We start from the raw sequence: 16,156 nt of genomic DNA, 5'->3' as shown, positions 1-16,156 counted from the left end.
GTTGGCCATTAGAGACTTTGCACGCCCTCAGGGACGAAGACACCTTTACACATGTCATATCTGCTGTATTAATGAGTCCAAATCCTGCTGTTTTCACTTTCTAATATTACTGTCATTGCCGTGGGACAGATGCTGTAGGGAACAAAAAATGTTAGAGAGATCTGGAACGCATCTGGAAAACCTCAGGGTTGTGATCCTACTTCATACTGCTGATTAATTAACCAGTTTTACTGGTTTCTGCATCTGAGTCCTGATGGGAAGTTGCTCTTAATGAGATCTGTCATGGTGAAAGGGCATTTTTGTAAAATAAATACATTTTTAAAAAGTTTAAAGGCCAGAAGGTGACAGTTAAAGTCTCTTTCTGGAGCATGTATCTTATCAGTGGCACCATCTAGTGGCTGACAAGCATATCACACAAATAGTCAGTCGATCTGTTTTTTTAAGATGGCAACTTCACGTTTCTGTTTATAAATGTGCTTCTGTAGCTGACAAACTGCTAAAAGACATTGTTTTACGAGTATAATTCTCATGTCATGTTGTGTTCTCATATATTCATATTTCAAACACTTACTTGTCCGTGAAACGTTCATCAACTCTGTATCAGCCAAGGTGTTCCTTAAATTTGAAGCACGTACGCTTTTGGTTAGTTCTGGTCGGCACTCAGTTTCCTAGTGCACAGTGCTCTGCAGGGCAGGGGGCGTGCTTAGCAAAAAAAATAAAATAAAAATAAAAACGCGTTTTTTGCTTACAAGATATGATAAAACAATCACGTTTACAGATTTCTGAAAAATCATAAATAATTTCTGAAAGAGGGAAAATCCTGAAAGATACTTTAAATAGATCAGAAATATTCAAGGATGAAAGAAAATGCTTGTAATAAATGAGAAAGACTGCTGAATTATTCTGCAATGTGTAATTGTGATTAAGTCCAAACTGAGTTATGCTTTAGACCAGGGGTCTGCAATCTTTACAATCCGTAAAGACAATCCCCCTCTTAATCCACTTAAATAAAACGTGTTTAGAGCCATAACTGTTGCAGAACATTTTTTTAAAAGGCAGTTTATATTTTTTGAGTAAAACCTAGAGAGAGAAAAACTAGAAGATGAAGGCCACTGCTTTTCTGGGAAGAGTCAGAATTCTGAGATTTATATCAGGATTCTGATTTATAGTCACACTAATACATCTTTTTTATTCTACCCCTTCCTGTCTACTAAATGATATTTGTTGATGTCTCTATTAATAGGTTTTTAAATTAAGAAAACAAAAAAATCATTTTTCTCAGATGGATGTTAAATGTGAGGAAAATGATGTAGAAAATGAATGGATCTAAAATTTTTATTGTATTTTTAGTGCGATTCTGAGGTGAAAATTCACTGCAAATTTTCCATGAAAAGACTAAAAACAGCTGAAACCAGCATATTTATTTAAAAAAAAATTTTTTTTTGTTATATCTAGACTTGAAAATATGAGTTGATTGAGTGTGTGTGAGACAGATAGACCCTGAACACTGGCTGAAGGAAAAGCACACCTGGAATAACAAAAACTAACCAATAAAGACTAAATATTGGTCAGGATAGATTTATTCTAATTTCCTGATAAGATTATTCCTACATTGTCATCAGCACATATCAAACTAGGAAAGGTCCCTTTTGGTTAAATCCTGAATAATTCCAAAGCATCAAAAAGATAGAACATGTCCTGGGACTCTAGTATACTGCATTTTTCAATCAAAAAAACGAAACCAGCAAAAACAGAAGGTCCTTGACCTTGTGTATGAGAGGCCAGCAATTCTTCATGAAGCGATTTATTCATGCAGACAGCTTTTTGTTAGCTTTTTATCATCTGATATTAAAAGTATTTTAAGCAACTAAATGAGTAATTTCATCAAATAAATTCAATCGAACTTTGAATTTAGACCAGACTCTCTAAAGTGCCTCTTCTACATTATACCATCGCTGAAAGAGGCTGAACAGTCCCTACCTGATCAGTTTTCTCCAAAACAATCAACACTTAGCCCATTGTCATTTTTAGAGCAAAATACTGCCAAACAAAAGGCTTTGTTAGGATTTTGTTTGTCCTAAAACTTTTACTTCTAAATAATGACATAATATAAGTGAAGAGTAGGGGTCCTTGAAGCTGGCATGAGCATCATGAATGTTATTAATGAGCTCATCTAACTATTTTTATATATGGACTATTAATGCTGTTTCATTGTTTAGCCAACCACTCAAAAGGATTAGATATGACAAAGATAGCTGCTCTAAAATCCAGATGAATAACCAGAACCTCCAAATACAGTTCAGGATATCATTGGGACATTATGGGATGTGTGCAAGATAAAGCTGTAAGGTCAAGATGAGTGATTAAAGGAGTTGCACAGAACAATGAAAAAGGTCACGTATGTCTTGGCAACAGCACTGAGAGGAAAGATAAAATGATGCCATTAAGCTCTCCGCCATGAGGTGAATGTTGGTTGAATGCTTAACTAAGATTCAGTGATCCAATAAAAAAATATATAAATGGAAAAGAAAAGAAAAATCCTTCCTTTCCTGGCATGCCTTGCCTTGCAGTAATTCCCCACTCCTCTTCTGTCTTCCTGCCCCTCCCCTCTTTGTCCTTGCAGAATGTTTCCTGGGGGAAGCAGTATTCTTATGCCCTGTTTAAAGCCATGAGCCACATGCTGTGCATCGGGTATGGCGCCCGAGCGCCCGTCAGCATGTCTGACCTGTGGATCACCATGCTGAGTATGATTGTGGGCGCCACGTGCTACGCCATGTTTGTGGGCCATGCTACAGCTTTAATCCAATCACTGGATTCCTCACGCAGGCAGTACCAAGAGAAGGTAAGAATCATGTCGACATCCAACATTTGTGTGACAATACTAAATGGGATGATGCCCAAATCATTTTTTTCCAGGTACGTAGGGCTAATTAGGGATGTAAGAAAATATCAATACACTGAATGATTGCAAGATTTAGTGTTATGATACTGAATCAATATTTAAATAGTGTTACATGCAAACATTTACTGTTTTTCTTTTATGCGGTGCAATTCAAAGTCCGACAGCTAGTTGGCAGCAGTCTGACGGAATGAAGGCGGTGAAGATGGAACAACAGGATCTTGCAATAATACCAAATGTGTCTTGGAAGCATCTGCTCAGAGTTTCCAGTTAAATTCAGTCCTAAAAATTGCAAATGAAATCTGGCGTTTAGAATCGTGAGGTCCTTTAGCGGCTCTCCTGGATTGTGATGTAAAATGCATCGCCAAATTCTTGCCAATACTCACACCTAGTGGTGAGTTATCCCACAGGGTTTGCCATTTTAGACTGCACAACTACTTGCTCATTGGAGCTGAGCTGAAATTAGCTCTTCTTACAGTCTCTGGAGATTGCATTATCCAATGAGTTGGAAAGAAGACACCCCCCCCCCCCCCCCCTTCACTAATACAGATCAAGTACAGCCATCACTGTGATCAAGGTTATGACATTACCATTCATCTTCCTGTCTGTTTAATTCTTTTTAATTTCGACCCCTATTGCATCATACTTTTTTGTTGTTCACACAGGGGATGATTATCTAGCTTTTTACCCAGCCACCATCTGTGATCCCACTCAGGGGCCTGGGGTTTTCCCCGAACAGCCGGAGCTGACCAATGGACTTTGTGATGCCAAGTTAAAATCCCCAAACTTTTACTTTATGCAACATAAATCCATTTATGCAACTGTATGCAACATTGGAGCAGGAGATTAAAGTTGTGTGTGCTGAGTCGTTTCAGGACATGATTAAAACAATACGCTCAACCGTAGGCTGGTTTTCTACTTAACAGATACCCGTGGTTCAAACAGCTAAAATCAAAACTAATCAAATAGTAATTGCTAATCTGACATTACACAGGATTTAGAAAACTATACAAAAATTATTTTGAAGCCCTGAAGTTCTAGACTAATGAAAGTGATGATGTGTATTTTCCCTGGTGGTAGGGGGCAGTACATACCCAAGTCATTGCAAGTGCACACACACACACACACACACACACACACACACACGCACACGCACACGCACACACGCACACACACACGCGCACGCACACGCGCGCACACACACACACACACACACACACACACTTATATTTATGTTTGTGTGAACCTCCACTGACTTCCATTCATTTTAGGGACTCCACTATGCACAACCCATACCCTAATTTATACTTCTCCGGATGCATCAGGGCCGAGACACTCAACGCCATCATGCATCGATGCAAGAGCCCTCCAATGTGCTCGCAGCGGAAGATGGAAAAATGCCCCAACTATCCGTCGAAAGGGGTGGCGAACGCAGGCTTGTGATTGGTCAGGATGCTGCTTCCTGTAAATGTGTCAACAGCACTGCCTTTTTCACTTCAAAAGTCAAGAGATATTAGGCGGCAGACACAGAACAGATTGAAGAATGCATCAATAGTAGATATACTATTCTGGACCTGATATGTCACTGTAATGGTGGCAGGATACCTCAGAATAGCGCTACGCCCTCTGTTGTCCTGGCGGGTAATTGTTTTGCAACAATCCCCAGCTGACGGAGAAGTCTGAAAGCAAAACGTCTCTGTCACTGCGTATGCATCCCTTCTTGTGCAGCTGATGGAGATGTATAAATTAGGCTTTAACCCTAACCTAAGCTCACCTACACTAAAAGTTAATTCACACCATACCTCTGGAACCAAGTATTAGGGTGCCCACAATGTGGAAATGTCTACAAGTACACACACACACACACTGCATTATTACATGGATGGAGCACATAATGTTTACAACTGAATTAGCTCCATTATTAAGTGTTGATTTGCACAAACAAGATGTTTAAACTCACAGAGGCTGCAAGTCTTCTGTGCTATGAGCAGACCCCGCTGGGAAGCAGTTAGTAAGGAGCGCTAAACGTGCTTTTGTGGAGCAGTTGGGGAAACACATTTGAAAGACGAAACTGAGTCTGGCTACCAAATTGAGCAGATTACTGACGTAACACCGGTGCGGGTTTCAACCAACAGGAGATGGAGGAGAGAGGGGATAAACAGCGGGTGCATCACAGAGACCGGACTGATGTTTTTGAGCAAAACTGTGGGAAAAGGGTGGCTGTTTAACGTTCACATTATGAAATGTGTACACCCACACCCCTCACAGGTGAGACGCAGCGCTCATGCAGGTGTCTCTCTATCTGATTCATTCTCTAATGTGGCAATTAAAAAAAACTTTTACATAGAAAACGTTACCGTTTAGATGTTAAAGGAAAATGAACATGCAGCATCTTGGACAGAAAAAAAAGTTTTATCCTGTATGCAGTAATTTTATCTGTTCAGCAGCACTATGACATAAAAATCAGCGGTCAATGATGAGAAGAATCTGCTTTTTTTTAAGCTCTCTGACCACATGTTTGCATAAATTGAAGCTTTGTGGGGGAATTTTGCCAAATGTTTAGGCTTTGGGAGTCAAAGGTTGAATATGGAAGTCTTTAATAAAGAAATAAAATATATATTTAAATAATACCTCCATGGGGCAGTATTTCCTTTAAAAGCTATAGTTTTATTTAAAAATAAATCACTATTTTGGCAGGTGTGACACTGGGTTAATGTTTGAATCTACTAGCCAATAAAGGGCACCAACGCGGGTTGCCATAAAACGGTAAACAGTCCGCTCGGCACACCGAGGCTGGCACTGTGGGAAATTAATTTAATTAATTAACAATTAATTAAATGGAATATTCTGAATGAGACAAAGATAAATTGTTGTAATGTTAAAGTAACAGGAACTCATGACAAATCATAACTTTCTTTACATTTTAAAGGATGCTGGTTTGTTGGTCGCAAGCCTTGTTTTGTGTCTTTGTATTTAATCTCAAACAAGTGAACAAAACTAATGCTTGTTTTTCCAGTAGGTCGTTTCCATAATTCTTGTCAGAAGATCAGCGGTGTCACCTTGGTTGTGACTAATAGAGCATGCAAAAATACCAGTTCATTAATTTGCACCTTGCTTATAAAAGCATTTAGATGGTTTCAATTTATTCAGTACGATGGACCGACCTTGCAAGCTGCTTTCATGGTCGATGTAATTTAGAGAAAAGAGCTCCTCTTAGCTTTTGGCGCTGCTCTGCAGAGCTATTTTACATGGCACTTAAAGGTCGTCATTACTGTCTGATTGCAGACTCTAACCCATGTGCTTCTGCAAGAGTTCTTTAACTAGAGTGTCATTTTTATGCAAAGTTAGCCTCAATGTTCAGTTTGAAGATCTGATTATGGACGCAGACACATTTCTATGGAATGACCATGATCAAGTTTATGTCTCTGTAAAAAGTGGCGATGGTTTTTCCTGGAGTAATATTAGTTTATTTTTCATAATTTTTGGAAACACTAAATATTAGCTGAACTCTAACCAGTTAAAGCTTTAGCTCAGATGTTGTTTCACTCATAAAAGAAGAGATCAGGTGGAATCAGTGCAGTTTTAAATTTAACATAATAATTCTAATAGGAGAGAATATAAAAGATGACCTTTGAGTTTGGGGGAAATTATTTAATTATTTTATTGTAAAACACAATTTTGTGATTGTAAATGGTTAAAAATGGATGTGCATTTCCTTTACAGGAACTTTTCTTAAGATCATACTTCTATCTGTCAGTGACTCCTCAGGTACTCGCCTTGTTGTTTTGGTAACGAAGCCCCAGTGTGCAGCCAGGTTCAGCGCAGGCTGATTTGGCTGAGCATATTAGTAAAGGAGGATGAGGAGCAGCAGGGATGAGTTCAGGGTACTGAGCCTCCAGTCATTACATCTATCTCTGCCACAGCTGGGGGGTTGGAAGCATGGGTGGAAAGATGGGTAGGAGTGTTCTTATGAACAATTTGAGGAAACAAGATGTTCATAAGGACATATTGTTGTCACTCGATGTAGTGTTTTCAAATTTTATATACTTTTTTTTAGTAACTGTTCTTGTTAATTGGAGCAGAAGATAAGAAAATCAAACATTTATTACCAACAATATCAAAAGGATGATGAAAAAATGCACAGTGAGCACTATCCAGAGGAGAGAAGTTTAAATACTTAAAGGAAACGAGGGAGTAAAGTATGCACCATATCCCATCCCTGCTGAGATGTCTTAGCGCTGAATCACTGCAAGCCAGAGGACAGTTGTGTGTCGTTGCAGCTTAAGACCAAACAAGCTGATTTTCAACATTTCTTCACAAATTTAAGATGATTTTTTATAATCTTTAATACTTGCTGAGAAATTATGTTTTAAATAAAATAGCAAAACTAATGTATTTACAGAGTTTAAAGCACAAAATCACGTCTGGCTCTATCCTAAGTATTTTAAAAAATAGAGATCATTTGGAGTTAGTATCTTACCTGCTTTAGACAACAATCAAAACCATTTCACTTTGTGGAAAATTAAGAGCAGAATTCTAACTGGAAGAATATCTAATAACGGAAAAGTATTTTTAGTAGATATACTGAAAAATCCATTCAGCAAGATGCTTTCCCCAGAAGATGTAATGGATCAAGCTGCTCAAAATAGCTGGACTGCAGGTTAGAGATCCAGATAAACAGCATGATGTCACGTGAAGTATTTACTTGTACAGATCTTTAGTTTAAAACTATTTTTGATGGTTGAAATCTATGGAAGAAGCAGTCTCACCAGAATATGACGTAGACTTCAAATTTATAACATTTAATTTTTATTCTGTGAGATTATTTAATTAGAATTTTTTTAACTTACTAAATATTTTTCTGTAAAAGTTCAACAGCATTTTATGTAAAAAAACAACAACAACAACATATTTTTCTTGTAAAAATTTCAACATTTAAATTTAACAGCAGAAATTTAAGGACAAATTAGGTGAACTGGTGACTAAGCCAAAGTAATCGTCACTTGATTGAGTCAAGTGGCTTTTAACCAATTTAATTATGTCTCTTGTCATATGACTCCAGTGAGGCGTCGACTTGATCGACTGAGATCGCTTTTGCTTGGGTCACCGGGAGGTCACCCCATTTGCTGTTGAATTTCTGTTATAGAATTTTTGATGTTAACTTTCTGATGTTGAATTTCCGCAGATAAAATTTACGCTGAAATTCTGTTGTTGAATTTTTGAAGATGAAAATTTTCTAACATATTCAATTGAAAAACAATTTTACAGAATTAAAATGCAATGTCATGAATTCAATGTCTGAAAATAGTGATATTCTGGTGAAACTGTATTTGTTTCATACTAATCAGCATCATTTTAAAATTTCAGTCTAACTAGCCATTAGCTTGACATTTAGCTTTCTGCTGCAAATAAAGCTCAATTCACATGGCAGGATAATCATAAGAATGTTTGACCATCCCCGCCCCTTCCTACAATCTTAAAGTTGCATGTCATTACTGTAACGGTTCTGAAGATAATCTTATCAGATAATCCTACCTTTTGTGGTGTGTTACGAGCACTCTGATCTGCTCAGAATGATGTTGAAGCTGCTCCGATCAAGTCCAGACTTGTTGGAAACATGTTGGATTGTCTTGGTTTGACTTTGAGAAGAAAAGAAGATGCTGCCTGTTGAATGTGACATTTAGCTAAAGCAATGTGACAGATATGTGCAGCACGATCTTCTTTCACTTTGTTTACCTTGAAGTCAGGTTTTATCTCGAGAGATTTCTTGTGTGAGCGGAGAATGTCCATGAGTGAAAGTGGTTTGTGTGTAGTGTGTAGTTTTTGTCGAGTTGTTGCACATCACACACTGAAGAACCAAACCACGTGTGTGTCTTACAGAGGTATAAACTTGAGTCACATGACCTGGACTCGAGTCAGACTCGAGTCATTATTTTAATGACTTCCCACTTGACTTAATAAAATTTATAAAGACTTACAACTTGACTCGGACTTGAACACCAATGACTTGCGACTTGAATCGACTTGCATCTGTTGACTTGATGATGACTATTTGATATTTTGGCACAAAAGTGGCACGACATGGACAAAAATCATAAATCGTTCTTGGTTCTGGGTTTGATTTACTCCTAAAGGCAGCAGCTCGGTTTCTGCTTGTTTGAGCAAATAAATGAAGCTTTAAGAAGTTTTATTTCTGGAATTTATTTATTGTCATTGTCATTCAATTGAAGTTGTTCAGATGACTTAATTATGACTTGAAAATTCAAAGTTAAGAACTTGGACTTGACTTAGACATCCATATCATTGACTTTGGACTCGACTTGGACTTGATCGTCTTTGACTTGGACTTGACTCAAGACTTGACTGGAAAGACTTGTGACTTACTTGTGATTTGCAAAGCAGTGATTTGGTCACACCTGTGGTGTCTCATGTTTGAAAACCGGCTGGCTGTTTAAAAACCCTGCCGTGTGAACTGGGCTTCAGATGCTGACTCTTAACCTCTGAAACTATAAAAAATCTAAATCTGCACTGCATTTAAATTACCCAATTAAAACTCCTAAAAAGAAAATATTTAAGTCAGGATTTTATATGATTATCAATGTAATTTAGACATATGATTCTGGATGGAAGAAGTCAATATAGGGGGACACAATAACTTAACATCTTTCCACTTTTGCCTAAATTTGTGTTCCACCTTGGTTGCTTGAGCCAAAATGGGCTGGCTGAGTCCCAGTGGACACTTTCCAGCATCAACTCTGTGAACTCACAACAAATCAATTTCCCACAAACAAAGCCCAGGTCCCTTATCACCTTTCTGCAGCTGGTAGAGGAATCAATAAAAGAGGGCATTGTGATTGAAGAGTCTTCTCTTTCTCTGGCTGGTTGCATCACACCGGTCAAAGAGCTCGCCATTGACCTGAGCTACCGACCCCACAGCTGCTGTCTGATCTCCCTCGCTGCTTCACCGTGATTACCCAAGAGAGTGTGAGAAACACTGTTTACTTTCAGCTGTCTGGATTGGATGTGGAGATGGAGTTCATCTCAAATCTGTGAAGAAAAACACTGATCAACATAGATGAGTTCACGATTCTGTTCCTGTTTCTGTCTTCTGGTTCAACTGGTCAGGATTTAAAATCCTGCAAGTCTCTTACATTTTAGTTCCACATAAGAAAAAAAACTCAAAAATAACAATAATCATTCTGAATTCAGTCATAAATAATAAAAACTGAAAATATGTACTTTTTGAACATTTCCTATTTTTCTATTAAATCCTTGTTTTTGTAATAAATTGATGCTGTCCTTCACCCGTACCTCACTGATTAGTTTCAGTTACCAGTGTATTTAACTGCAAACACCAATGTTTCTAATTTCAAACTAATTTTACCCCCAGTGATTATTTTTCTATAATAAGAATTGGTTAGTTTATTTTTTAATCCATACCCTGGTCAATTTGTTCCCTAAAACCAGCCAATAAATATTTCTAAACTGAACTGACTCACCTGTTTCTGCACCATCTTTCTTTAACTTACCTTTCTTTAATTACCAACATCAAATGTTCACTCTGTATATGAACTTGTTTATAAATGCACAGTCTTGTTAGAAAAACTTTCTTTGCAAAGTCCTAATGCTAAATTTTGTAGTGAGTACACAAGAAAGCTTCTCCTGTGATGACTCTTTCATGAAAGTTGGCACAAAGTCTTCCTGATCTTCCTGAATATCTTTGAAAGTTTGATGGCTGTTGCTCCCAATCAGGCAGGTCCAGGGTGGAAGGAATTTTTCAGTTTGATGGGTAATTAGCTGCCATTATTCATACAAACTTTTCAAATATTTTTTTGCTTCATATCTGACCTTGATCACCTTGTTACTGTTATAACTTTTTTTATTCAGTGGCACGAATCTAATAATGAATATATTGTGTTTTGTCGCAGCACTCAACACATTTATTGTGGCGGATTGAGGGAGAAAATGGCACACTGGGAAGATTGCAGACCCCTGGTCTACATACTGTAGTCTTTGGTGCTCTTTTTCTGTTTTCGGGCCACCAGATTTTCTTTTTTCCAGATGACACAATGGCTGCCAGTTGCTGTAGTGAGGGTTAAAAAAGTAAACATTGATATTAGCAATACCAGATCTGTTCCTACCAAAGAATGCAACAAAACCTACTCATACTAGAAATCTAAGAGGGCTTTGAGGTTTTATTGTTTAGTTGTCTATCCCTTCTGCCTGTGAGATGTCCAGTGTACCATGTTAATTCACATTAGGACTGGGTGATCAGAACCACTACCTCGGTCTGACATAGCCCAGGGCCCGTTCCTGTTTCTACTTCACCACCTGCCTCTCTTCCTCCCCGCACACACAACCCGGACACGGCCCTGTGACTGTGTGAGAGCACGACTCGTCCTCATTACAGGAACACAGCGTTCACTGTGGGATAATCCGCATCTTTTATGCTCTTTTTAATGTGTGAAACTGTTGGGAAATCTCAAACGACTCACATAATTGTGTTTATCTAAATCTGTTTGAACTGATGCATGTGCTTTCTGTGACTTTTCCAGTATAAGCAAGTGGAGCAATACATGTCCTTCCACAAGCTCCCAGCAGACATGAGGCAGAAAATCCATGACTACTACGAACACCGCTACCAAGGCAAAATCTTCGACGAGGACAACATCCTGAGCGAACTCAACGACCCACTAAAAGAGGTGAGAAACTCAAGCATCCATGCTATAAATAAGTATTTCCTGAGAGGCTGGGGTCATTATAGTTTTAGTTTTGAAACAGAAATGATCATATGTTGATTTGTGAATGTTATTTTAATTGAACAAGCATCATCTTGTTTTATAAGGCTTAATAGGAAAAATGAAATTGCTGTCTGGATTATTTTTCTGTGCCCCACATTCACCTTAGATAAACCACTTTTTTTACATGTTTAATCTTCACACACTTGAACCCTTAAACAGGTCCAGGATTGTTCAGAGGAAAGTAAAAACAGAGATTTTGAAGTTGTTTTATGGAGTGAGGAGGACAGCTCATGGTTCAGTTCCTCAGATCATATAATTACATAGCGTGGAAGTGGAAAAACAAACAGCAAAGCAAGCAAAGGTGCCCGCAGCTTTCTTTCATGTAGCCCCATTAAGTCACCTTACAGAGCTGAATGCTAGTATATGGTTGTGAATATTCACTAAAAGGGCACAGGGATTTACAGGTTTAACAGACAGTTCCACAGGCTTAACTCAGCAGCAAGATCAGCTCAAATCATCCTGAAGACCAGGGGCGGCGTTAGGCCTGGCTACTTGGGCTGAAGCCCCAGATGTTTCATGAAAAGCCCCGGATCTCAAACGTGGAAGTAACATGCAGTACCAAAGTCCAACAGAGAGGGAGCAGCTGGCAGTAGTTTGTATACAGCCTGCCTGAGCCTCCACCACTGAAGAAGAAGCCCTTCAGCAGCCGTCTTCTTCTACACTCTCTGCCTGAAACGCACGAGTGAAGATGGACATAAGAATGTTTTTTAGACAAAAAGTACAACGACAGAACCCCAGCTTTGATGAGACTGGTGTTGACTCAGGTTTGTGAGTCTTATTTGAAAATATTTGTTGTGCTGCTGGTTTGCCTAAAGTTAGCTTATCAGGTAAAGGGAATATTTACAATCATCTCACACTAAACACTAACAGGAACAATACTCTGGCCTGAAAATGCTTAATCTGTAGCTTCAGATTAAAAATTATGTGGTACAAGACAAACATACAGGTGCTGGCCAGTAAATTAGAATATCATCAAAAGGTTGAAAATATTTCAGTAATTCCATTCAAAACGTGAAACTTGTACATTATATTCATGCAATGCACACAGACCAATGTATTTCCGATGTTTATTACGTTTAATTTTGATATTTATAGGTGACAACCAATGAAAACATCAAATCTGGTATGTCAGAAAATTAGAATATTCTAAAGGCCAATGAAAAAATGTTTGTTTCTCTAATGTTGGCCAACTGAAAAGAATGAACATGAAAAGAATGTGCATGTATAGCACTCAATACTTAGTCGGGGCTCCTTTTGCCTCAATAACTGCAGTAATGCGGCGTGGCATGGACTCGATCAGTCTGTGGCACTGCTCAGGTGTTATGAGAGCCCAGGTTGCTCTGATAGTCGTCTTCAGCTCCTCTGCATTGTTGGGTCTAGCGTATTGCATCCTCCGCTTCACAATACCCCATAGATTTTCTATGGGGTTAAGGTCAGGCGAGTTTGCTGGCCAATCAAGGACAGGGATACCATGGTCCTTGAACCAGGTGCTGGTGGTTTTGGCACTGTGTGCAGGTGCCAAGTCCTGTTGAAAGGTGAAGTCTGCATCCCCATAAAGTTGGTCAGCAGCAGGAAGCATGAAGTGCTCTAAAACTTCCTGGTAGACGGCTGCATTGACCCTGGACCTCAGGAAACAGAGTGGGCCAACACCGGCAGATGACATGGCACCCCACACCATCACTGACGGTGGAAACTTTACACTGGACCTCATGCAACGTGGATTCTGTGCTTCTCCGCTCTTCCTCCAGACTCTGGGTCCTTGATTTCCAAAGGAAATGCAGAACATGCTTTCATCAGAAAACATAACTTTGGACCACTCAGCATCAGTCCAGTCCTTTTTGTCCTTGGCCCAGGCGAGACGCTTCTTGCACTGTTTCATGTTCAAGAGTGGCTTGACACACGGAATGCGACACCTGAATCCCATGTCTTTCATGAGTCTCCTCGTGGTGGTTCTTGAAGCGCTGACTCCAGCTGCAGTCCACTCTTTGTGGATCTCCCCCACATTTTTGAATGGGTTTGTCGTCACAATTCTCTGCAGGGTGCGGTTATCCCTAGAGCTTGTACACTTTTTTCTACCACATTTTTTCCGTCCCTTCGCCTGTCTGTTAATGTGCTTGGACACAGAGCTCTGCGAACAGCCAGCTTCTTTAGCAATCACCTTTTGTGTCTTGCCCTCCTTGTGCAAGGTGTCAATGATTGTCTTTTGGACAGCTGTTAAGTCAGAAGTCTTCCCCATGATTGTGGTGCCTTCAAAACAAGACTGAGGGACCTTTTAAAGGCCTTTGCAGGTGTTTTGAGTAAATCAGCTGATTAGAGTGGCAGCAGGTGTCTTCTATATTCAGCCTTTTCAGAATATTCTAATTTTTTGAGATACCAAATTTGGAGTTTTCATTAGTTGTCACTTATGAATATCGAATTTAAATGTAATGAACATTGGAAATACATTGGTCTGTGTGCATTGCATGAATATAATGTACAAGTTTCACGTTTTGAATGGAATTACTGAAATATTTTCAACCTTTTGATGATATTCTAATTTACTGGCCAGCACCTGTATATGATGTTGACTAGTGTGTGTCAGCGCGCGCGCATGTGTGTTAAGCCCCGGATCTTCTTCAGTCCTAAATCCGCCCCTGCTGAAGACAGCGCAGAGCACCAACGCTGCTCAGGGTAAAGCTGTTTTAACATCCACTCTAGTCTACAATCACATGCTGAAGGTCTAAACACAATTTATTCATGATTATTGTGTGTTATGGAACTAACAGGCTAACAGATATAATACATATTCAAATTAAACTCTAGCATTAAAGGCCAAGTTCCTCAGAAACCATTGTTCTTGTTATTTTTTAAATATGATCGGTCACACTGAATTTAACATGCAGGCTAAATGTGAAATAGTCTTCTAGACCTATTTACTGCATTAGCTGCCAATAGAAAATAGACAGAGAGACTTGGATTAGACTAGCCAGTGACATAAGCACGTCAGAATGTCTAATTAGCATTTATGGACTCACCGGGCTTGGCTTGCAACGCGGAATGCTGTTGTTGGTTTATCATCCAGGAGACAGCAGAGCACTTCTTGGCTAGTAGAAGCTAACTGTTAGCATTAGCAACTCCACAACATGGCAGAACTCCTTCAGGCTTGTGGTATTTGAGGCGATAAAACATCTGCGTTGTAAAGCAAACTGAGTCAGTGGTAGAGTTGTGTTGCTGTCAGCCAATTAGAGGGGAGTTGTCCGAATAGCAGGAAGTCAGACTGATGTCTGCCGCTCATCTCAGCTGTGGCTCACTTTTAGGTCCTAAAACAGGAGATCAAGAGCTTTTTGTTCCACAGAGATTGATTCACTAGGCGGTCAATTATGCTAGAGACCAGTGCAAATGTGTTAAACTAGTGAACTTGGTCTTTAAAGAGCAAGTCACCCCCAAATCACCTATTTTTTTCTGATAAACTACAGAAATGTGTGTCTAATCGTGCTGCAGACACGTGTAGTCAATAGTTTTCTACTTAAATGCATTTTAGTTAAAATTTTATTTTCTGCCTAAAACTGTCAGTGTTGTGCCGTTGTCAAGTAAAAGCTCTGCACTGCATTTGAATTTAAATCCATCGCTATTGGCTAAGAGCTATACTAGAACGTTAGCTGGTACCATATGATGTCACAATGCCATTGTGAGCCTGTGTGTGTGTGTGTGTGTGTGTGTGTGTGTGTGTGTGTGTGTGTGTGTGTGTGTGTGTGTGTGTGTGTGTGTGTGTGTGTGTGTGTGTGTGTGTGTGTGTAGTTGTTAGCAGCTCCGTCCTCTCGGTCTGCTAGGCAACAGCATTTGTTGCATTTTTCAAACAGGAAGTAGGAGTGGAGTAATACTCGGTTAGGGGGTGACTTGCTCTTTAGCTGTTAGTCAGCTTGCTTTTATTTGTCTAAACCCAATTCGAGATGGCTGTCACAGCCAATCAACCTTGGCAAACTCAACAATAGTTAAAACTCAATCAGCTGTACTGATATTGACCTAAAATTCATTCACAGTCATTCACAACAGATACTCTTGAGTGTTAAAAGATCAAATGAATTATTTCAGTTTGCTGTGATATTATGCGGAACAGTTGATTTTATTACTGTAGTGGCTTATATGTACTTTGAAATAGAGATATGTCAGCAGCAACATCGGTATCAGCCGATGTTAGTGACTTTTTAACATATCAACATTGGTCTGATGAATGAAGCTGGGCCGATATTAACAACCACTATTTATCTGCTGCTGGATGTATGAGTTTCAGGAGGGTTGTGTGGTATTTGTTTTGGCGTGATGTCATAGTGATGCAGTGCAGGTGAGTGAGGGCGTTTAACTGACGCAGAGACACAATGTAGGTGTAGCTGTTTTAAAGGAAGGCTACTTTGGTTCTGTTTCCAGTTTAATATTTGTGACTCTTTCAATTACATGTCTCAGAACTTCAGAGCTGAAA

The 16,156-nt window shown here is 39.2% G+C and overlaps 1 protein-coding gene across 2 annotated transcripts in view; it reads left to right on the top strand.

Annotated features, from left to right (window-relative positions):
• LOC107374708 (potassium/sodium hyperpolarization-activated cyclic nucleotide-gated channel 1) overlaps positions 1–16,156 on the top strand; it is a 108,328-nt gene that overhangs the window by 70,288 nt on the left and 21,884 nt on the right. For both annotated transcript variants that reach the window (XM_015942906.3, XM_070552789.1), the window contains exons 4-5: positions 2,624–2,842; positions 11,455–11,601. In XM_015942906.3, coding sequence (XP_015798392.1) covers positions 2,624–2,842; positions 11,455–11,601 — 366 coding nt within the window. The remainder of the gene's footprint in view (positions 1–2,623; positions 2,843–11,454; positions 11,602–16,156) is intronic.

The sequence above is a fragment of the Nothobranchius furzeri genome, chromosome 6, assembly GCF_043380555.1.
Source record: "Nothobranchius furzeri strain GRZ-AD chromosome 6, NfurGRZ-RIMD1, whole genome shotgun sequence".
Lineage (NCBI taxonomy): Eukaryota > Metazoa > Chordata > Actinopteri > Cyprinodontiformes > Nothobranchiidae > Nothobranchius > Nothobranchius furzeri.
Note: the sequence above shows the minus strand (reverse complement) of the source record. Positions and strands in the feature narration are given on the sequence as shown.